General features: G+C 40.3%; 1 protein-coding gene across 1 annotated transcript; it reads right to left on the bottom strand.

The window, feature by feature from the left end:
* Positions 1–16,325: 16,325 nt before the first annotated feature.
* stx2b (syntaxin 2b) lies at positions 16,326–23,312 on the bottom strand. Its single transcript, XM_061071795.1, has 11 exons — positions 23,260–23,312; positions 23,110–23,184; positions 22,922–23,021; positions 21,468–21,542; positions 21,182–21,255; positions 20,735–20,843; positions 17,440–17,513; positions 17,118–17,255; positions 16,745–16,855; positions 16,507–16,609; positions 16,326–16,352 (listed from the first exon to the last, which is right to left on the bottom strand). The coding sequence occupies exons 1-10, from the start codon at positions 23,290–23,292 to the stop codon at positions 16,514–16,516; spliced, it is 885 nt and encodes a 294-aa protein (XP_060927778.1). The 5' UTR covers positions 23,293–23,312; the 3' UTR covers positions 16,326–16,352; positions 16,507–16,513.
* Between the last annotated feature and the right edge of the window lie 1,723 nt (positions 23,313–25,035).

Raw genomic sequence — 25,035 nt, 5'->3', positions numbered from 1 at the left:
ATACAGCCATTTGCACAAACTCATGTTAGCCTGTAGTCCCAGATTGTCAGCATTTCTACAATACTACTGTATTTCATGATACATTTGGCTGAGCAGGTATAATGAGTCAGTTTGGGAGTCTGTCATGACGGCCTCTTTATTCATTTTAGTGAGGGCAAAGCTAATTCAATACAACTTATTAGAGCTTCTTCATGCAATTACCCTGTGTTCGTGTTCATTGATGCACCAGCAGGGAGAGCAGTGGATTTGGGAGCAGGCATACCAACCACACAGAGACTTACAACATACAACAATGTAGTGCAACTATCAGTTAACAAAGAGGAATCACTGCAAAACTACAATCACGGCACAAATCATGAACACACCCAATTCCCCAATCCCCCAATCAGTCATGCTGCGGATTACATCCATTTCTGTCGTACAATATATGAAGTGTAGACTTTGAAGGAATTTAACAAGGCATCGAGTGTATTTGAATAATAATAACAGTGTTGTTACACAGTGATGTTACAGGGATGTACAGCTTTGACCTTTTGGATGATGTGTTAAATTATGTCATCATTTATGTCATAAGTAATGTATGTACCACAAACATGTTTTGTGAGGTCATAGTGACCTTGGACTTTGACAACCAAAATCTAATCAGGTGATCCTTGAACAGGTGTTCCTTTTAGAAGAAATTCCTTCAAAATGTTGCTCACAGTAACAAGAAGGGGACGGACGGATGCATTGACGGACAGGCTGAAAACTAAATGCCTCTGGCCCCAGCTGTCACCACCGTGGAGGCATAAAAAAAGTCATTGGGCTGCAACGCTCACTGCATAGCCAAGCCCTTTTCTTCCAGGCAATCTGTTGTGAAATTACACTTGATCAGAACACTAGAATCAATTACATCCTCAAATAAATAAGCTTTAACTCTGGATCACATTAATATTGCATTAATTTACCTCAACATTAAGAGTGGTGTAGAAACAGCAAGTAGGCCTTGAACTCATTGGCCCAGAGTGTCTGTGGTGCAGCCTACAACCCTCAGTTCAGAGCAGTAATTGCCCCCAACATGGTGGACACAAAATTGAATGTGTCCGTATTAAGGACATGAACATGAGACATCATCAGACATTTACAGGACACTGCTCTTGTTGCCTACTGTTAAAATGGACAAGGGTTCAAATCCATCAGTGTCATCTTTTAAGAAAAACTTAATTTAGCAAAATTGGGTTTAATTAACTTGTGCAACATGACACTGACCATAATTGACCTTTTTAAGAAAATATGGGTGGACAAAGCAGACACTGTCGGCAAAACGTGTAAGCAGGAGGAAAGGTACAAAGAGGGAGTCTGAGATTGAACCTGTGGAGATAAGCTTTTTTTAATACAAAGCAAATCCTGACAAATAATCATCACTGCCTGTGGATTTTGGCAAGATCCGAATAATCATCCCCAACTGCTCCCCTCAGACGTGATTGTCCACCTTTCACAATGAATCCAAACAGCCCTCCACCTCATCTCACCTCACCCAGACTTAAATAGAATGCACTCAGTACAACGAATACCTCCACCAGAACCAACTACACTGTGGACTACATTTTTTCAATGTGTTTAAATGTGTGTCTCATAAACTCTCGAGCAAATCAAACAAACACAAAGTTAACTTCAGTAATATTAATTTTCTTATAGCTTCTGATGAGCGCAGGTCACCGGCGGAGTGAAGGGGAAGAACAAGCGGCAGGGTAGCAGCACGGACACTTCCTGACTGCATGCAATGGGGGAAGTATTGACCGAATGAACAGTCATGAGCTAAATTAGGTCTGTGAAGTTATAAATGTTGATTTGAATACGTTTTGGGTTAATTGCCCAGATGATCTGAATCCCCACCAAAATTCACCCATACCACATCCTTCCACCATGTTTCTTTGATATCTGTCCAGTCTTACTTACAAACAAACAAACAAACATATAATCCAACCAACAAATCCAACAGACAGGGGAGAAAACATAACCTTGGCTGATAAAATGACAGTTCAGAGTGAGCCACACTCTTAAAATGTTGCTTCTAATATATGTTTTGGTCAAAACAAGTTAGTCAGGATTGGCTAAAATCCTACTGGTGTGCAAGGCTATGGCTTGGAGTCCTTCTCTGATTTGTTACACTGAAAGTGTGACAGCAACAAATGAGTACTGTGTCACATATGTTAAACTGTAGTGACAAAATAGCACCACCCTATGAACAAATAGCTACAGCTGATTTCCGGGCGCTCATCTAATCTCGTGCTGTTTACACCAGATCAGTGTTGTCCATCTGACTGAGTGGACAGCCCTGATCAACTCCAGGAACAATCAATTATGAACGTAGTCAGATCCCTGAGGTGATTACTGGCTACTCTCCTCTGACCTCCAGCGAAGTCAGCAGCCAATCCCTCCCGAATGTCTGAGCACGACTACAGCAGTCAGTCAAACTGCCAATGTGACGACAGCTGGCACAACATATCTACTTACATCACATTTGAGCAGCGGAAGCTACGGCGTCACACTAACTTCCTGTGAATTATACAAACATTCATATATGTAAAGACACAATCCACAACGTATACACACTGGTGCATTCAAGTAGATACAGATGTCGACAACAGCATGTACATAAATGCAATAAAGATTTGTGTAGAGCGGATCTAGTTTAGAGGCTTAAATGGCACAAAACATCTACATTAATCTGCCCTCACATGTAGTTACCCTCAGGACACACTAGAGATGCATACTTGCTTTGTCATGCACAGGACCGTCCAACAATCAGAACAAGTGACGCGGCTGCTGACAAGGATAATGCACATTCACTCTGCTGTCACTGACTTTCCCGGGGCCATCTTTACAGAGATTTCCCAGTGAAGACGCTGTTATGTAACGGCGGCCGCGGACCCTGCTGTTCATATCACTAATGCCTCACACTGTGGTGGGGTCACGTGCCTTATCCAGGCCACGTCCAGGCGCCAGCAGCAGCAGTGTTCCAGCTGTTACTACAGCCTAGCTTCAGTCACTCAGGAGCACGCTGAGCCGGGCACCCCTCACACCGTTTCATCCTCCACTGAGCAGCCATGTTTAGCGCCACAGCCCTCCTCTCACTTTTGATCACTGGAGACAATACGTCACACTAGCGTTGCTATCCAGTTGATCTAATGCACATACATACTGAAGACATTGATTCATTATTTGGGGACTTTAACAGGACAACGCCACATACTGAAAGGTCATAGCATTGTAAAGAAAATGATCTATTTATCCTTGTCATTGTACACACTATCTACACACCTAAACACACTAGGTCCACCACCACTGCCGCTTGAGTGTTTTATCTGAATTGACCATAGTTTCTGCATTGTGTCCGCTTAGAGTTCCGTACATGTTCTGGTCAGGTGTACATGCCCAAGGTTCCATTCATATTCAAATGAGGCTCAGCGTCAGTTTTTCGTTCCATGCATGCATAGCTGATCACACATTCCATTCCAGTAGGTAGATATATTGCACCTGGAGCATACGCAGTTGACATGTAAAGTCGGCATATTTCCAAATTTTACGCTGCAAGTGGAATCCGCAGTGTGTACCCTAGTGGACATGGGCGGAAAGTAGAGGAAACGCCGATGTCAAAACAACATTTTTAGAGCCAAACTAATTCATTAGTATGGTGAGATTACACTATACATATTTGGCTCATCTGTGTTATATGTATGTTAGTATCAGTGTAAAACGAAGAGGAAATAGGACTAGAGAAATTTCAAAGATATCTGTGGGGTCATTAAGAAACACTGTTACAAATATTGCCCTCACGAGAGCAATGACAAGTTAATTTTGCAGTATATTTAAAGCTGATCTAAGTTGGAATTTTATAGGTCTAGGGTGTGAAAGGGGCCACTTCTAATGAAGAGCCTGACTCTACAATTCTTCTCACCTCTGCTGAGTATTTCAGCATCTTTGTTTTGGTTCACACTTTTTCTCCGGCTGCAGAGAGCAGATTTTAACACAAAAAAACAGAAAACACTACCTGCCCAGCTCAGTGCCAGACTTAAATTGAGCAGCTTAAGTTACAGATACTTCGATCAGGGGCTGCTTGAGACCGTAAACAGAGCTAAAGGGTAATCAAAACTCAAATTTGCTAGGTGGACATAAACATGACTCCAGATTAATGCTAATGTTTCTCGGTGTGAGTTTGCCAACAAGCTTGAGATATTTTAAAGGAGAAAATATGTCAGTGTCCTGTTTACAACCATTTTCTTCTAACCCGATCTTAAAAATTGGTAATTATTAAATTGCGAGTTTAAAAGATCTTTATTTATAATATCTGAACTGTAAATATATAAATATCAGATTTTAAAACTCAAATATCACACCACAAAAATCCAGTAGAAAATCAAATTAAGCTAATAACAGATGGTTTTAATGCGAAATAAAACAGTGTGATGGGTTCTAAATCAAAATAAGTATAGTTTAGTAAGTGTAGTAGTCTGTTAAAAAAGCAAAATGTCTGAACTCTCAATGCGGTAAGCCCCACCCATTTGCTGCGACCACAAGGACGAAATAAACATCAAGAATTTTATGCAAATATTCTTGACCTAAGGCTGGATTAAAATTATAATGCTCAACAACAATATTCGTCCTTCCCCTTGAACTCTCCACCACCAACACCACATTCCCAACTTCCTCTCTTTGCTATCACCTCACCGCGGAGAAAACAAATTTGGGTTCAAATATGAATACCTGTCCCCTGTGCATAGTGAGGATAAAAGTCGGTTGATGGCAGCTCAGGGATAACCAGTGAAATGATGAATGGCCATGTCTGCTTGTCAAGGTGGGCAGGAGTAACGGTACAGTATGAATGGGAGATTTGTCGTCAGAGTACTCCCTCATATCGGAGGTGTGGGTCAAGACTGACAGGCCTAATTATGGAGGCTCTTCAAATGAGTGACCTTGGGTATCGGAAGAGACATCCATACCTGTGCACACATGCACGTACACACACAGACAAGATATGTTCCCACAGAGGAAATCTCAGCTTATTCTTCACTGGCCAAACCCACTACTGCCCTCTGCTCTCATGACTGCCACCTATAGGATCTTGTCTCACTGCAAAGTCTGAGGCTAATGACACTACCAACAGAAACACTTATCTCCTTTACACACCTATTAACCCCCCTATACCACAGCTATTCATACTGTGTACACAAAAATTCAAGAACACCTATCGGATTGAGGAAAAAAAACATCAACCACACGGGATCAGCTCTTGTCGTCACAACTTTGGTATCGATATTCTGCACAAATTTCCGATATATTTTATGCAAGTACATTAATCAACATCATGGCAGGCTACATATGACAAATCAATTAACTTAACTCCTGTAATCCTTATGATTTTCTCTACATAGAACTAACACATCTGCTCTGCATGTAGACTCAACAGAAAACCCCTACTGACAGGCATGAAAGTGACAACCGAAACCAACGTCAACCCCGATTATCATATCATATCATATCATCCACAGACAACATGCACCGCTCCTGCTTTGGAGAATCAAGTGTTCCTTTAATATCCTGCAGCATGCTTGCCGATGGCACAAGAAACTGAATCAATGTAAAAAAAAAATAAAGCAGTGACTCCTTACTGCATGCAAATGATGTGCAATGTCCTCTGGCTCCTCACAGTCCTGTCAAACCTTCACTCGTGTGCAGAGCAACTTAAAACAGATTGATCCATCTCATGAGAAATGCATGGAAGGGGTCAATGGCAATGAGTGTGTGAAATACAGAAGATATCAATTTCAGTTATCTTAGATGCTAACAGTTACAGGCACCAAGACATGTTGTGATCATCCTCATCCCTAAGCAGCAGCAGCAGTGGCAGCAGCAGCAGCAGCAGCAGCAGCAGCAGCAGCAGCAGCAGCAGCAGCACAGGGATCCTGCACCAGAGCCAGTACAACAATCCCTGGCTCAGAAAAACACGGCTTGACAGCAGGCGGAGGACGGTACAGTACCTTAGCAGCAGCAGTTAAAGGACCGATGCAATGGCAAGTGTTTTCCTACTGTGTTGGCAGGACAGAAAAGGAGCCAGCAGCAGGACCGGGACGATGGCTATGGCAGCTCTGTAGCATAAAATGGTTCATCAGTGTTCGGCAGAAAGAGGCACAGCCAGGCAGCGCAGGGAAGGAGCGAGAGAGGGAGAGAGAGAGAGACAGAGAGAGAGAGGGAGAGAGAGAGAGAGACACAGCCAGCGAGCATCATTCAGCTCACACTACAGTGGCTGTGCAGCAGAGCACACACATCAACACGCCCCCTTTCTCTCTCTCCCTCTCTCTCTCACTTTCTCTCACTCACACACACACACACACACACACACACACACACACTTACACGCTTAGTCACACAGACACAGATATGCAGGGGTGCAGAGGCGTTATAATGCGCAGCAGCACTGAGCAGTGCTCCCTCTCCAGGATGTCTTTCGTCTCCGTTAATCAAAATTGGTCATTCTCGCTCTTATTCCCAGCAGTCACAGACAATCCCGTCAATAAACCCTCCCAGCAGCAACGCTCTACATCGTTCCACCTCGCCACCACTGTGCAGCAGCCATGATTAAAGATGGCAAGGTCATGTGAGGTGGCATACCCTTTGCTCTTTGCTTGGACTCTGCTCCCAGTTTTGTTGCAGTGATTCTCAGCTTTCTTTCTTTTTTTTGCAGGGACTCTGCCTCACCTCGTCACAGGTCATTATGCCACACAGGCTCCCCCAGGAGGCTTGCCTTGACAAAGCCTCACTCACTGAATGGTGTGCTAGACCAATCAGCTATCACAAACTGCAGCAACACCATTAGCATCCAATCACAGATCAGGAAATCAAGTGCAGAGGGGTATTAAAGGGGATTATTTGGGCCATCCTGGGTTATTTTTCCACTATGGAGGGATGGAGGAGAGCGGCAGAGCGTGTGCAGTGTGGCTGCCCTCTGTGGCTCACAGTAGTGCTGCACTCTGTTTGGGAAGAGGAGAGAGGAGGAGCAGGGCCCAAAACATCCTCGGTGTGGATGCCTAGCAACCACAGTAGCTCCTTACCCCTGTTAAGATCCGTCCCTCCCCCTCTAGCAGGACCCTCTCTGCAATTCCAATTGAGAGCCTATATTGCACAGTGGCTGTTTAACACTCAAGGCATTGTGACTTCACATGCGATTGATGTCAAATGTTCCCGCCTATGTCCTCTACAATGAGTGGAAACCACACCTGATGTTAGCACAATAATATCAGCTGCTACGGACAACTGCACTGTACATTTGATCTCCTCTGGGGCAATCACTAATTTAACTACATGCATAGAAGAGCAGGATTAAATCCACACTATTATTAGACTTTTTCAATCACTTGACAGGTAAACTGTATTTCGTAAAAAATGTGTAGACCAATTTAGTTTATTATTTTACATGTATTTGTTTATATGTATATAGAAATATATATTTTCATAACAAATAATTAATATATAATTCTCTTTCTGTATATTGAAAAAAAAATAAAAAATATTGATATTGCTTCCCATGAAATGTTGATGGGGGGATGGCGCATGACCCAATGAAGATCCCAGAAATGTTGAAGTGGATCCAGAAATTTTTTCCAATCCAGGATTTTGTTCTATATTCTTTAACGTGATGATATGGGGCATAGCGGGCATTAGCCTTGGCAGAGTTATGTGCTCTCTTCTAGTTTGATATATTTACATAATATGCACAGTGTGAATGTGATAGCATGTAGCACAATCAGAAAGGGAAAGATCACAATTTGTTTTATATGGCAATGATTGGATGAATCATTCTAATAAAATCATTAACTGTGGGATCACGGTATCTTCTGATTCCTCACCAGGGCATACAGAGCTATGTTAGAAACATCCACTAACCGTTGCTGCTGTTGGTCTCGTATTAGCTTATTTTATTTTTTTATATAGTGATTCAGAGGATGGCTGCCTACCTTGTTATGTTACAGGGCACCAAACCTGTTCAGACAGCTGTCAACGGATGTCAGGAGGCAGAACAGGAGCTCCGGGCCTGCCTTAACTCAGCTGACTGAGACACGTTTGGAGGTGTGAACAGCTGTTTTGACATTCCCTTTTGTGAAGGTTCTGCAGATTAACAACATGCTGTGTGAGGTGCAACAACAACAGCATCGAGAGCTATGGCAACATACACATACATTTTAAAAGAAGCGAAAAAAATATGAATAAAAAGGGAGCAACATGGATATTTTGGGGATAAATGTCGATCCAGTCACACAAGAAATAAGACAGTAAAAAATAATTAGTAATAACATTAGTATCAAAAGGATAGAGGCCTAAATTGAGAATAGAATCACCATCAATTATTGAAAATATGGAGTCTTAATCATTGACTGGTATGCATTTCATATATCAATATAAAACGTCCTGCTGAGCTCATCACGTCCTTCCTCTTTCCCATTCCAAACGGGGGCATAAATACTAACCTTTAAGGCTACAGACCAGAGGAACTCACTTATTGAGGTTCATTGTACAGCAGGTCCTGTCCTGCCTCCTGCTGTTTGTTTACAGATTGAACTACTGTGATGCTGTCCACACCTGCCTACTCTCAGTCCTGTCTGAGGACTTCGGCACAGCTTTCATAACAAGCATGAGTCAACAGAAATTAGAGCTGTGTGATATGATGGTGTATATCATAAGTAGCCTTCAGAAATGTTCTGCCTGGAAAATTCTACAATAAAAATCATTTGATTTCATGAAGACTAGAGGACATACTTCCTATGTCAGCTACACAACATAACTCAGTTAGAGAAATTCTACATCCCATCATCCAGATATTAGAATAGTAATAATAGATCATTAAGATGTTTCGATACCGATGCCAACATCAGAAATGCCATCCCATCCCATATGAGCAAAAATGTTGAGTCAGACATCAGCGATAGACAAGTCTATGTACTGTTCCAAAAAATACGTTTTTAAAATATATAAGTTTCACCCGGAAAAAAAGGCAATCTCTTTTTCCCGCACTGTAATGCCACTGACAAGCACGGGTTTTAGAGCAGTACGGAAAAAGTAATTTCAAGAAGTGCATTGTTAGCCAGAGCTCGCTAAAATGTCAGCAATTTGCCAATATTTCACTCTGGTCCCACAAGTAAAATGCAAGACTTCAGCTTCGAGCAATTCAAAGTAATTGTTTTGTATTCCACGATTTATTTATTTACACTATTTTTCAGTGATTGTAATCTATATAATACAAGAATATCTGTGTCATTCATTCTCTGTATGCATTTGTTTTTCAAATGGTTTAACCTGAGCAAGGCTAAACAACAATGGCAGCCATCATCCCTTCCATACAGGTTTAGGGACAAGCAGCTGTTGAAATCTGTTATATTAGTTGTTTCTTGTTAAATGCACTGATATTGGATCAATACAATCCAATATCAATTGGTCCAGGTATTTTTTAGAGAAATGGTATCAGAACATCTTACATAGATCAGACAGAAGTTCAAATACCTGCCCAAACCCAAAATAAATAGAAATAGAAACCACTTCAGTTTACATGCTACACTACTACACATGATTCCACCACCACAACAGTTACAGCCAAGGCAGGTTTTTACACAGTCAACAACACTGTATTAATGATACAGCCTGAATGTCACTCTGCACGTGGACACTGATGTAAGGTTATTTTCTTACCCAGCTTTATTTAACATTACTGAAAATAACTGCTTTTATTTTATATCATCTATTTTCTGCATTAAATATACAGCAATTGAAAAAAAGCCATGTTCTCCTAAAGTGCAGGATTGTACCAGCAGCACTTCAACGCCACAGCCACTTGACTGACTGTTCAGCTTCTTGTCTGTCCTTGTGGTGTATTATGTTCAGTTTCTGTGAATCCCTGACCCTCCTAACCTTTTTAGAAAGTTACTTGTGACTCACAAGATCATCTAAAAGTAAGGTTTCAAGCAAATATAAAAATACATGTTGAGTCACTATCTACTAATACAGACTAGTGCAAAACATACAGCAAAACTGCCAAACAATTTGATGAAACTGTGTATTTTAAAATGTATTAAGTAAAATGCATATTACATAATGGCTTGTTGTGTAATCTCTTTATGATTTAGCAAATAGCATTTTGAGAAAATAAAGTCTTACAATATCAGTTTGTTTCTAAGCTAAATCAGCATAAGAGATGAACGCCACATATGGTTGCGCTCATTAAAGTTGAGCCTCGGTGACAGTGGGGAGACTCGGCCGACGAGCACAGGGGGAGGTCAGATTATGGCTGCAGGCATCTAGTGCTGACCCTGCCGTCGTCCACCACCGGCTGAATCAAAGCTTTGTCCATTTAAAGCTTAACAACCAGATCACAGGATAACAACACACCGCGCTCACCTTATCAGTGCCACTCATCCGGCTGTTCTCCTTCGAAGTGGTTAACCTTTGTCTCTGGCGCAACACGGCTTCCCTCTGAGACGGTTTCAGGAGTTTCTCCACCACGCAAGTCTGACAACCCATCGCCCCCTAGCCCGGGAGAACACACGAAGTTAAGCCACGCATCACGTCACGACACATTCTCTCCGATACATTTCCTGTTGTGTTGCAAGCTGTAGCTTACCATGACAGAACAGTTTGCATGCTTCCCCGAGCGCGTGTCATGGTCCGCGGCTCCAGATGATGTCATAGCTCCAGCATGAGCAGATTATAAATATCTGTATTCAGCGGTTACATAATAATGGATGTCGGATTATTGTCAGTACACACTGAGCGACAAGATGCCACAGCTGCCACAGGAACTGCAAAAAACAATGAAATCACCTTCACTTACATTTTAGTGATATGAAAAAAAGAGCAACTTGCAAGAAATTCACTGTGTCTTAAAAGGTGTATTTTTTTAATATTTGTATGTGTTTATTCATTAAATTTGAAAGATTATAGCATCACATTCATGAAATCTAAACAGCATCATTGTAGTTTTTGAAATACATGGTGTTGAAAGGTAATATAAACATTAAGATTATCTAGAGCTTAGAATTCAAGCTTTCCTGACCTTAAAATTATGATTTGCTGTGGCTGTAGGGTATAATTTGACTACAGACTAATAATACTCTCAAAAAAATCCACTCTATTTGTTTAATATTTTACTACCACCCACCTGGGATGCAGGATAAGCCTTGCTCCAGCAAAAATGAGGCTGCAACTCCCACACACAGTGGTCTGGTCATCAGTTACAGTTCCTCTGGGTCAGCCAAGCCAGCGCTCTCCAGGATCTCTGCAGAGGAGACTGTTAGGTTTTCCTTCCCTGTCACTTCCAATTCCAGTGAGACCGAGCACTTTACTATACTCTGCAATTCACTCCTATTATTTTTAAGAGCAGGGACATATCTCATCCAGTGCACACACTCAGTAACAGAAAAATCACTCGACAGCCTTCAAATGTGATGAGAGTAATTTCTACACAGACCAAATAAAGCGACGCCTCTTGCATCACTTTGAAAGACTGCAATAAGAGGTCCTCAGTTTCCCTCTCATTGGTCAGAGAAATCTGTGGTTTCTGTTTAGTCATCCCCAACAGGCCTGTGTTCATTATGTAAGAGTCACTGGCAGATTTTTGTGTATGAAGGCCTACAGGGTTATATTTGTGCAAACACAAGATGTTCACAGGGGTTCTGATTTGGAATCCAGTAGAGACACTTCCTCCCACTATCCAGAAATTAAGATAAAACATCCTGGATGTGAACGCTGCCAACTTGTGTGTGTGGAGCCAAGAGTCTGTGGACTAGGGATTGAAGGATGGAGGCCGCAGTAGCGAGGTCCTGTCGATGTACACACTAAAACAATCACAAATCAGTCTCACCTGTCCATCATGACCTTTCACTCGTCATCAAATAATTAATTAAATCCAAACTTATCCAAAAATTTGCAGTTTGGTCGATGTCCAATCGAATAACACGCAGGAGGCAGGATTTATTACGTACAGTACCTGGACTGAGAGGCTTTGGCGTCACTTTTGGGGAGCGGTTATGTCCTACATCATTCTATACAGTCTGTGGTCGTGATCAGAGTTCAGTAGAGGAGACACATTCTGTACTTAAGTAAAAAAGTACTTTTACGTTATAAAAACAATAAGTATTCGTATGTGGGAATTAAAATAACTACTTTTGTAGGTAGATTGCATAACTTCACACAATAATTGAGCAGAAGCCAAAAAACACCTGCACATTATGTGTCCTGTACAGATGTTGCAGGTACATTTCCATCAGATATGCACAGTGGCGGTAGGATAATAGTCGCATACTGACAGATTTAATATTGTGACTAACGTGGAGATAATCATTTTAATTATTTTGACTATGAAGTGTCTATCAAAACAAGGGTGTTCATTTTTGACTGAGGAAGGTCAAACTCACATCAAATATAAGTAGGATGTATTTCTCTGGGTCTCATCTCTGGGATGGGTGAAACGCTTAAATTACTAAGTTTTAGATTCATGTACTGGCAGAGACGAACATCAGGCTCCAGGGTTTACACTACACCAGAAAGCAGGTTTAAAGCCCTGGATGTACAGTCTGAAACTAGCGTTAGCACTGCAGACGCTCACTGGACTCATGTGTGAGCAAGGGTCTGTGATGCACTGACCTGTGAAGCTGAGCTCTCTTTAACAGGGTCCCGCTGGAGCTTCATCCATTCTCCTGCTATCAAGGGCCACAGATCAGTGAGGCCAGACTGCTGCTGCTGCTGTGGAGAATGATAACATGAGCTAACAGGTGTGCAGCTGTGACTAATGCTAATATGATGAGTAGTCCGTGAATATAACGAAAATAAACAAGCTAAACTGCTCGAATATTGTGACAAAAACGAGCTATCAGCTGGCCTTGATTTCTTTTTTTTCTGACATTTTTTTTGCTAGCGTTCAATTACCTGCTTGGACTGAAGCTAATGTGACGCAGCAAAGCCTAACCACTGCCCTTGTTCTACCCCGTTCCTGAGCAGCCATGACAGCATCTCCTGCAGCATCAGGCCCCCTGTGGAGCTGATGCGCCATTTAAACTCTCCTAGTTTGGTGTACTTCCCTATTTACCTCTTGTCCACATGCGCGCGTAAAGTAGTCCCTACAAGTACTTTACTCAGTACATTTTTCAAATAAAACACAGAACAATAAAACCTTATATTTCTTTATATATAAATATAAATAATAATACAAACATTACCAGACATACGTTGGCACAATATACATATATATATATATAAAAACGTTATAGTAACTTAAAATAAAAACAATATAAATATAGTGCAAAATATAAACATATACAAAATTGTAATATTATTGAAGCATGGTAAGGTCAATTAAAAATGCTTGCTTTCTATTTTCCTCATCTAATTTATTTTTTTTACCTCCAGATGAGTAACTCCTCTTCATTTTTCTAGTGACTGGCCACATTATGAGACACTGCTGTGGAGTAAAGGTTGGTCAGCCCTTGGGGGCCCCCTCATGGCCAGGGGCCCCAAGCAGTTGCCTGCTTATCTGTTCACAAGCAGGGCCTCTGCCCCCAGGTGCAGGTAAAGGACTACACAACCCCACCCACCGTAAGGCAGAGGGGGAGAGGACTGTTAGCAATTAAAGTTAGCAAGGTGAAAACAAGTGAGGATTCAGATTATCTATATTTGTATATGTTTTGTGTGTGTATTTGTTTGCATTAAAATAAAACAGGATTATAGTGAGTGGATTTCAACACGTTTGACAGAGGATGTAACATAGAGTGTGTATACTTGATATTCAGTTTATGGGATGTACACAGTGCATCTAGGTAATGATTGTATATTGAATGTAACCATGAGGTTGGTTTAATTGACAGGACAACTTTAAGTAGATAGTTTCAGTGGTGTCTGGGTGAATCATTATTACAGCACAGTAGTGGAAGTGAAGTGACCAATGCTTTATTATTGTGGTGGTTTGCTTGTACTGCAGTAGATCTAATTTAAAAAATAAATGTTTGAGAAATGGAGAGTTTCAATATCTGTTTTTTTCTATTATCTGCCTAATGAAGAAAATTCTTCATTCTCAAATTTAAATAGTCTGCTTACTGTCACTCTTAGCATCACAGACAACACGGAACATGTTGAACAGAATGAATTCTATATTATTCAAAACAAAAATATTATAAATAAGAACGCATAACCTTTTCACACATTTGTTCTTGTTTAACTTCAACATGGCCATACAAATGACTCATTCAAATACACCGCTGTGTCCAAGCTTAATCTCAGTTCATAAAGTTACTTGACATGACATCGAAGATGTCTGGATCAGTGATCTGGAAACATCGTCGTGCAGATTTTGAGGACATTCACTGGCATTTCTGTCTAAGGGCACCTCTGAAGTTTTCTTTTGATCTGATTCATAGAGATGAAAGAACCTGCCCTCCAGGGACCTGCCTCCACTTTCTTCACTAATCTTGTTTGGTTGATTACACGGAAGTCAAACGCTTTGTGCAAAGTGCTAATTAGTCCTGAAGTAAACAGCACCCTCAGTTTCTTTCTGCTTCCTTCTAAATAGGGAGTCTCCAAATGTTTGGATTGCTAAAGAACAGAGAGCATGACCTTATTTCAGAGGTGTTTCCAATTTAATTTATCTGAATTGTTCACCTTTATCAGCCTTGGTATGGCAGTATGAAACGAAATAAACAAGCACACAATCTGCAGGGACCTTTTTACTATTATCTTTATTCCCCTGACTGAATTATTATGTATAAAACACAAGATAAAAGCTAAAAACACAAACAAAAATAATCAAATGTATCAAAATGAAAATGCGTGCTCTTGAAATATCATTCAAGAGTCCTGTTTTACAGCATGACTTTTTCACAACTAGTATTTCAGTCATCACACACATTGATCATGATAAATACAATTCAATAAGTTAAAGTTCCATATTAAATGTCAAGGAGGCACTTTGTAAGAGCTATTAAATCAATTGATGACTTCCATTTGATTAATCCTAGCGAGATTCCTTGTTGAAGTAGCTTTTCATTTAGTTCCCATGGATTACAGTAAATATACACAGAACAGAACATAAGGATTATACAATAGATACTCTGAGCTATAGTTAAAGCATTTTGTAAGGCACACATATGCTTCTTTTCAAAAATAAGATGAGCAGACTGATACCACTCCAATGTCTAAACACTGCTAAATATGAAGCTGCAGCCAATAGCTTAGCATTAATGAAACAGCCTGGCTCTGCCCACAGGAAACACACTGACCCAAAAGGCACCTCTGACGTGATATATCTTGGTACCGGCACCAGTGACTTCCTGGAGCTGCTACGTGTTTCCTTGCCAACCAGCAAACCTCACAATGTGGAAAAGAGTCCAGGAAGTCACTGCATCTGAAATAGACAAGGAATAGTGTGGCACATAATAATCCCCCATAAAACCTTTATATGTCAGGTCTTCTGTAACCTTTGGACTAAACCTGGCCAAAATTGATTTTTTGGATGGATCAAACCCTTATGGCAAATAAATGTAAATGAGCCATGCTATTTTATGGTTAAACCAAAAACGTTATTATAAATAACCCCAAATTGAAATAGACATCCAACTGATTATTATTATTAATAGCAATTTTTTTCTTTTACAGAAAATCTATATATAAGTGCACATCTTTTCAGCATTGCTGTTTATACTGTAAAAAAATCGACTCTTCATATCAGCAAATATAAACGTTTACATCAATTTGTCAGTGAAAGGCTCATATCGACTGATTTTTGTTAGCTTACCTATATATGTGGCCGGGCTCCATTTTGGACAGAGTAAGGCTAGCTGCTTTCTGTTCCAGTCTGAGAAGCTAATGTTAAGGCTTCTGGTGGTGTAGCTTCATATAGACATGAAACCACTAGTATCATCTACCTCTCTCTGCTAGGAGGCGAATAAAAGTATTCCTCCAACATGTAAAACAATTCCTTGAGATACAGAAATGTCTGAAGGTGATACACAATATGAATATTGGCAGCAACAGAGAATGTACACCATTGTATGATTGTGATGTGCTGTCAGTGTTCATTGTATCAAAGCTAAGGCAAAGGGATATCTGCAGAACCTTTGTTCTACCTGTATAGAACTGCTCCAGAACAGTGTATCATGAGGTCTGATGTTGCCAGATCATCTCTGTTATGCTGTTGGATACCTGCCTCTTCACTACAGGAGCAGCCCACAGTGCTAACAGTCTGCAAACCATGACATCCATCACTCAAAGACTCCGACTATTATGATGAGTAAAAAGATGAGAACTGCAGCCCCACATGTGGCAAGGCAGAGACGTTTCTGTCAAAAGGAGAAGAGAAGAGGAGTCAAAAGGGGTAATTAAAAAGCCTTTTTATCATTCAACGGCTGAGATACACAAATTGATTCATGGGTATGGATGGACAGATGAATACTGGGTTTGAGGAATTGTAGTTGTGGAAGTGGCAGTACTCACAGAGGACTCACACAGGAGGTTTGGTTAGTCCAACAGACAGGCCAACAATTAGTGCAATGACAGCAAGCAGGATCAACAGAGCAAAGGCAATGATGATGCATTTCTGTCAATTGAAGAAGAGGTGGTTATTTGACCTGCAACTATAAAAAGGCTGCAAAGTGGTCACATATGACTTGAACATATTGTATTGTAGACAATTACACATATTTTACTCAAGAGATTAAGAAGGAGCCCATACCCTCCGGGATTTTTTCTGGTATCTCACTGCCTTTTTGGTCTCTTCCTTTGCACGGAGAATGTATTCGGCTGCGTTGGAGACGTTCTTCTCAATGTTGTCAACCATTTCCCCCTAAATGATAGGATCAGAAGTTGTTGGTATATTGTGTCTTGGTACTGGTGGTACCAAGACGTTTTCCTAGACAATTCATGTTGTTATAAAGGTTTCCAACCCATTCAATCTCCTGCTGCTTGGATGAGACAAACTTGAAAAAAAAATTCCAGACCTAATTTTCCGAATATTTTCCAGAGTTCATGCTTGAAAACTGTTTAAACGTCCAATTGATAAGAGCATATTTTACTTACAAATCTTTCTGAATAAACTCCTCTGTTACCTGAGTTTCTACCAGCATTGCCATGTCCATGAACATGGTATGGAGCTCTCTGATGCTCGTCTCCAGACGAATGATGTCTTGGTGTCGTGACTCTATCTCGTTTACGGCCTGCCGTGTGATCTGGGAATCAGAAATTATCTGAGGGAGAGAGAAACAAAATTAAAACACCAGTAAATTGTCCTTGATGTGTGAAGGAATAAAAAAGGCGTTGCAGCACTACCCCACCCCAGATCATTTGATTCTACACCACCACTAGATGGCAGTAGCAGCTATTATTTCCGCAATACCAATACATTTCACAAGAAAGCATGAGAGAACTTACATCAGATGTAAAGATGGATGGATTCCCACTTTCTAACATGTACTCCAGCTCCTCAATAGTGGTCGATCTTCCAGCTAAACAATAATAAAAACAAAACATGATTTGATTAATTCCTCCTCCCCTTGAAAAAGAGAATGTTGTTATTGTTTGCCCACAGCCAACTCTGAGTACTTCAAATATTATACTAAAATTAAATGTTAATATAAAAAAAAAAATCACGTTATTTTAAATCAATGGACTGTTTTGAAGGCATATATTGTGATTTACCATAATAAAAGTACAAGCGTTAGTTATAACAATCAGAAGATGAGAAATGTCTGAACACCAGTTGATGCTCAAACTTTTTTACTTTACCTCCCAGGCTGGAAATGTTTTGGATACAGGTAGGTACTTACCTGGGAGGTAAAATATATAAGTTTGTTGGACATTTCCTCTCGCCTGGTTTTCGTCAGTCCTGTCCAGGACCTAGTACTTTATCAAGTTTGGATGTGCGTGCTTTTGTATACCTGTCTTGTCTGATTAGCGGTCCTATAAACAATATCAATAACAATTTGTCAGTGAGCCAGGACTGAAACCTGTAACCTATAAACTGAAGCAGCTAAAAGGAATTCAATCCATCATTCATTTTATGTCTATTGTTTGTCAAAAAAAAAACCTGGACTGTTTCCACAATAATCTCTATTTACTGACAGTTCAACAATGCAACATGAAGCAGTATGTACATGCAGAAATATCAATATTTTACAATGGGATGTGGTCTCCACACACATTATGTCCCTACACTTTGTAGTATTGTGTCTCATTATGCAACTGTTGGTCTTTCTCTGAAACATAAATTATTTTATATTCTGGGAGGAAGAACACTTAGACCCTCAATCAGGGAGTGTATCAGGGCTGTGTAATAATCTGGTTCATAATGATGTTGCAGAGTAAAAAAATAAATAATAATCCTACATCAAAAGATGCTGCAGACAGGCCACATTTAAAAATTAAAAGGCTGTTGTCACCCCTGGCTCAGAGACATGATGTAGACCAACTGAAAATAATTCACAGGGCTCAAGTAAATAGCTTGAAGAGAATAGGCTGCAGCCATTGTAAACTGCAGGGAAAGTGGACTGAGCTCTGTGTATGATTAAAAGATTATTTATCTAACACACTCTGTTTAAATTAGAGACTTGTGATCTTGTGAGCTCATCATTCATGTAGCACGCATTTAAAAACAATAAAAAAACATGACTCTGGCATTTAAAAGACAAATCCCCTCCGAGTGATGAGTGTGAGAACCAATGTAAACAACAAATATGTGGTACGGCACATCCTGATGCGTGTTTAATCCCAGGGTAATTCATTTGTCTGGCAGTGCTGTGAAGCTGCTGTGTATTAAGTTTGCTGTGTGAGGAGAAGAAGAGGCTTCATTGTAGCTCCACTGACTGAGCAAACAGAGAAGAAAATGTCATATATGAGCCACTCGGGGGGACATGGCTGCAAACACAGGGATGACTTCAACACATTGGGGTTTTATTCCAAATGCAAAATTATAAATGATAAAGTTTTCATTTATAGCAATATAACAAAAGTCCAATATCGATATATTGCTTATATATTGTGCAGCCAAGTCAGGGGAAATATCAAACTACCTTAGATTTGTGAAATGTTTTGCTCTTTATCAAGAGAGAGTAAACCAAGCACAACCTTTACTCAGGAGAAAAATCTGGCCATAAACTTAAAATAAATATTAAGGTTACATTTATCCTGACCATTATTGATATTGATTCATATGATTGTTTTTTTTATCTTGAAAAGATTTGTACGATATGGCCACGCCATATATTCTGCACTGTTAAAGTAAGGTACAATGACAATTATGTTGAAGTGAGTCACCGCAAGACTTTAAATTATTATCTAAATCTCATTGCAACATTCATCAGACAACTGTTTATTTAAATAATGTGATGTTTTATTGTAGTTGGCTCCTGCTGTGGTCTTAAGTTTATTTATGGTAAGGGGGGATGCAGTTGTAACTATAAGATTATGAGGAACAAAGCAACCCCACACCCCTCGTAGAGAAACAGCTGCTGAAATGCTATAAACAGAAAGGTTTCTTTTCCTGAAGCCATGCCTCCTGTTGTACAACACCCTCCCTGGAGAGACTGAGCTGTGTGCAGGTGCTCGCTCTATGTCACACACCTTTCTCTATAGCGACTCCCCAGAGAGACAAATCTGGGACACAGTATAACACAGCCCTGGTTCAGCTCGCCGGCAGACATCTAGGACGAAAGGTAACGCCTCTGAACGCTGTGAATGAATGGTGTAAGTCTGCAACTACACGGGCAGTGGTTGGTGTGGCTATGTGAAAGACAGGTGAAGTACTGTTACACAGGCCGCTGAGCCCTTTGCCCGTTGCCTGGGCAACGCAAACACAGTGAGGTATCGGTCTCTTCCACCTGCAGTGGAGAACTGGAGCCTCTCATTAATGCTGGCCGCAGGGACTATGGGAGACGGTCCTATTTTTTGCCTTTCACTATTGTCTCATGTTACCCGTAATACAATGCACCTGATACACACTGTTGTTGCATTTGTTTGTCACCATCGTTTAGAAACAAGACGACCAAACAAACTCCTAAAGAAGTTGTGGAAAATAAAGTTGTCAAACTCACTTAACACAAGTTAAAACTAATAATCCAATCCTATATATTTATAATTATGCTGCTACAGTCACAAATACTGCTTATTTACAGTTTTTATTTATTCTGGCTTGTGAGGATGTACTTTATATCTTCATATAATTTGCTCGGTCTTTATTGTATTTCTATTCTGTGATCAGTCCTACTACTCCTCACTTAACCTCCATCAAAACTCACAAGACATTGAAAGTCTGATGTTTGGATGTGATCAATCATGACTTAAATATGTTTAAATGAAAAAACCTTGACATCTTGAGGAAATTTGAAAGAAACAACTTCCCATCCTGCTGCTGGCGTCTGTTTATCAACAGTCAGGTTTGTGTCCAGAGAAGCAGAAGAGGAAACCGGTGTGGTCTGTTTCCTGGATCCTGTCCCAACAGCGCCTCAGCCTTTTATTTGTCACTCTTTTTATCTCTGGATTTACAAGTCTGGCACTCACAAATCTTGTACGTGCGACTACATTAAGGCCAGAGCCACGTGTAACGACTATTTCATGTCAGCATGACCAACTGATATCGTTAATATTACTGCTCAAGCATCATAGAAAGTTAAATATGGCCGATATTTTGTGGCCTCATGAGGGGCCAGCGGGTTCGTTATTTGTCACTCACTTATCTCCAGTTGTCTCTGGATCCTGCCTTTGCTTCTTTCCCGAAAGAAAACTTGCGTCTCATTGTACTGGGTCATGACCTCCACAAACTTCCTTGACAGCACTGTGTGCTGAGGACAAGTGAAAACACAAGGACAGAGTGTGAGGCTGTAGATTTGTATAACCAATGACCCCCCAGCCCAAGTCAAACTCATTTCTAAAGTTTGGAATCAAAAGTTATTTGTACAATTTTTTAATAATGAACGTGGCAGCTACATTCTCAGATCTGAATGTGAAAATTATATAATTTTCCTTTGAAAGGTATATATATATATATACCTTTATATATATAACATAATCTCAATTTCTTTATAAATACTCATGTACAAAAAAATGGGTGAAAAATATCCTATTTGGGAAGTATATGTAACTTATATGTGACGAGTCAGTCATCAATGTTTGTCCATACCTGTGTTTTCTGGATCCTGAAGTCAACAGAGGATCTGTTGGCTGCATCATCTTTGGGTAAACTCTGCTCCATGGCTTCAGAGGGAGACAGTTATGATATAATACTACAGGACAGACCAGACCACATCACCTTTTGTTCAGCGTTGTTAATGAATATAATCACAATAGTAACTTTATAGAACTTTTCAAAACTGCTTTTACAAAGCGCTTCATACAGAGGACAAATAAAAACAACAAAGCCAAGAAGCAGATGTGAAAAGTGATAAATAATGTTAGGTTCCGCTCACTTTTTAATTTTGTTCGCACCACGTTGGCGTTCCCTCTGATATCAATGGTCAGTGCATCCAGTTGATCCTTTGTTCCTTCACACACACACACACACACACACACACACACACACACACACCGAACACACACACACACACAAACACATACACAGGATACACATTGACTGTGAGAAAAAAAAGAAAGTCATCCAGGTAACCACTAGTGACCCTCCCTCCTGTAAATATTGAACTTACTGTGATTTCATCTCGTAACTTGGCAACGGCCCAGTGGGAATATTCCATAGATCACACAGCACAACCTTTTTGTTTCTTTACCTGTTGACCAGTACCACGTCATGGATCTCAAAGCACTCTAATAAGCTATATTAAACATCACTCATTACGGCATGGCACTGCAAACAGTCGAGTGTTTGTTTTTTAGGGTCCTCGGCTCACACACTGAAAATGGCCACATATATTCCAGGTATAAAGCTTTAAATTACTATTATTATATTGTAGTTATTTTAAAGGTGCCTACAAAGATCTGTAAAAGACAGCATGTTTAATTCGCTATATGTTCAAAACTGCCTCAAAGAACAAGTCAAAGCTCAGTTTTTTGGGGGGGAAAACGTTGCTGTTTCCTTTCACAGGTTTCCTGGCAGCCAGCCATTCATTTACAATGAGGAAGAAAATGTAACAAAGGAAGTGAGACATTTGTTACATTTTCTCTCTGGGTCTCAAAAGCCAAAGTCTTGCCAAGCACTTTTCGAGACGACAGAGAGCACAAATTAACTCCTAGGCAGTTTTCAGGTTAGAGGCCAGTCTAAAAGCAGCACTGCCATCACCCACTGGCAGTAGGATGATTGGATGAAGATTGGGCCGATGTATTTGTCATACATATGAATGGTGTTTCTGCCTATGCAAATTAGGACATATTCAATAAGTGAGAGAGATCATGTGCTTATTCAAATTCATTTCAAAAGAAACTTGTAATACAAAAAAAGTTACTTTTCATGTATATTTTTACCATGTAAAGTGTTATTGAGGTAGGAGTAAAAGAAAAAATTAAGCCTATTTGGGTGTATTTTGGGCATATTCGATTAGTGTATAGCTCATTTGCATATTAAATTCATTTTCAAAGAAACTTGTAATACAACATTTTTTACTTTTCATGATTACTTTCATTGTGTAACAATACAGTATTGTTGCCTGACCTTATTAGCACATATTGATGAGAATTAAACATATTTCCTCAACTAGGATTTCTTAGGACTTTTAGTATGTTGTTCTGAACACCTCATAGAAATGATCTATGCCGGGGAAAAAAAAATCTTTTCCAATTAATTAGATTTTTGGCTCCAAAATTAGTTACTTTGCCTGGACTATCCTGAAATACAGCCCTGAAACCAGGCTGCTCTCTATCACCATCCCGTTGTGTGTGTGTTTTTTCCTCTTCCTCTCAAATACCCACTTACTGTCATCAGGGTGGGGTGCAGACAGGATCATGCTGTGCATCTTCCTCACCTCCTCCACTTGGTAGGCGATCTTATCAATGAGTCCTCGAACTTCTTCAACCTAAGTCAAGTGACAAGCAGAGTGACAACCAGACTCCCAGTATACCTTGGCTAATCCCACACACCCTGGAAGCCCCAGTGGTACCCACCCTCCTGAAGAAGCTCTCCATGAAGACATCTCTGTCCACCGTGACTGCAACATCCTCGTCTGGTGGTGTCCGGCTCTGTGTGGACGGAAACGACGGCAGGGTTATGTTATCAATCAGTGTCTATAAGTAAAGCAAAGAGAGGACACTTACAGCAGTCAGCTCGGCCAGTCGGTCCTTCATCATCAGCTCGTCCACAGCCTGATTTAGAGAAACATCCGGTCGCTCTCCATGTGGGACACTGAGCCTCCTCAGGTGAGCTGAGCTGAGCAGCGTCACCGAGACGATACAACCGGGAGAAGAGGGGGCACCAGGTCGAAAAGTCTCTGAATCCTATCAGACCTGATGGTAAAATATAGCTCTACAAAATAAAAGCTCTACGAAGAACAAAATATCCAGGGTCAATGCTCGTGGTCGAGTCACGTCACCGCAGGAGCGCAAAAGGATCCGTAACAGATCCACAACACCTCTTTCCCTGGGTAACGCCTTCTTTCACCACCACCACCCCCCCCTCTCTCTCTTTCTCTCTTTCTATCACATCACTCTCTCTCTCTCTCTCTCTCTCTCTCTCTCTCTCTCTCTCTCTCTCTCTCTCTCTGCCTCGGGAGGATAAAAACTAGTAGTCCATCGCAATCTCTATTAAATTACATTCTTTACTTTTGATGATAAACAAACTGAATTAATGCAATCATTGAAAATGTAAACTGGAGAAAATTAGGATGAATCTTGATTATACATCGTGATAAAGTACATGAGTCTCTCGTTTTTTTATCATACAAGAAACAATGACACAGTTTGCTCATCAGATGGTAAAGTTCACTTTGATCAAACGCACCAGTAAGCAGTCACATGAGAAGGTGTATTGAATAATAGATAGCGGTACTGGTTGGGCACTCATCGTTTGCCCATAAGGTGGCGCTGTTCACCATCTTATCCATGCAAGGTCGCATCGGGAGCCTGTGAAGAGCTGATGTTTGCTCACCTGTGGGAGTCATCACTGAATTTCACAAACACCTGAAGTTAAGTCTTAAGAGCTCTGACCTACATATCAGTTGACAACTACCTCTATTTAATATTTCTAATTTATTTACATTATTCTTGCTTCTTTGTATTTGTTGAAACCCCCTCAAAAGTAGTAATTAACCTTTTTTAGATATTACATCGGTGCGTCGCAGCGATTTCTAGATCTTCCTATAATAATAATAATAATAATAATAATAATAATAATAATAATAATAATAATAATAATAATAATAATAATAATAATAATAATAATAATAATAATAATAATAATAATACATTTTATTTATTAGGCGCCTTTCAGGGCACTCAAGGTCGCCGTACAACAGTCAGCAATACAGTTAGATAAAAAGTTTTAAAATGCACAAAGCAGAGCAGCAGCAGAACATCAACGTCAGCACACAGTATCATTAAAAGTTATATGCCTGCTTAAATAGGTGGGTTTTGATGGTAGATTTAAAAAGATCGATTGAAGTTGGCTCTATATTCAACAGACTTTTGAATCCAACAGCAGCAGCATCCTTTTGTTGTGTTTTCGGAGTGTTGTCGTGTAATTAAACCCAGACTAGTCATGAAACCGAGCGCTTGCACTTCTGGTTAGACGCTAAACTGCATTTCGTTGTATATGTACTTGTACTGTGCAATGACAATAAAGTTGAATCTAATCTAATCTAATCTAATCTAATACGCATCCTTCATCCAAACAATATCTGGATTGCGCTGCGCAGATCTTGAGCTCATTCATTCCCTGCGCAAACTCCAATTACGCACAAACAATTCCTTTTACGCACAGCTCTAACGCCCCACCTCACAAGATCCCCAAAAATGACATCACGCTTTGTATTTCCCACGTTCAGTCCAGCAGCTCTGTACGCCTCCACGGAGCCTCTCCACACTCCCTGCACTTTC

This window comes from Limanda limanda, chromosome 5 (assembly GCF_963576545.1).
Source record: "Limanda limanda chromosome 5, fLimLim1.1, whole genome shotgun sequence".
NCBI classification, from domain to species: Eukaryota; Metazoa; Chordata; class Actinopteri; order Pleuronectiformes; family Pleuronectidae; genus Limanda; species Limanda limanda.
This window is presented reverse-complemented; position numbering and strand designations above follow the sequence as displayed.

What these genes read in the sequence shown, in the direction of transcription:
- stx2b (XM_061071795.1), bottom strand. Translation starts at nt 23,292, where the DNA reads ATGATGAAGGACCGACTGGCCGAGCTGACTGCT. An exon ending in TGGAGAGCTTCTTCAGGAGG is followed by an intron (nt 23,022 to 23,109) that starts GTGGGTACCACT and finishes CACTTGACTTAG; the next exon opens with GTTGAAGAAGTTCGAGGACT. An exon ending in TGCACCCCACCCTGATGACA is followed by an intron (nt 21,543 to 22,921) that starts GTAAGTGGGTAT and finishes GTGTGTGTGAAG; the next exon opens with GAACAAAGGATCAACTGGAT.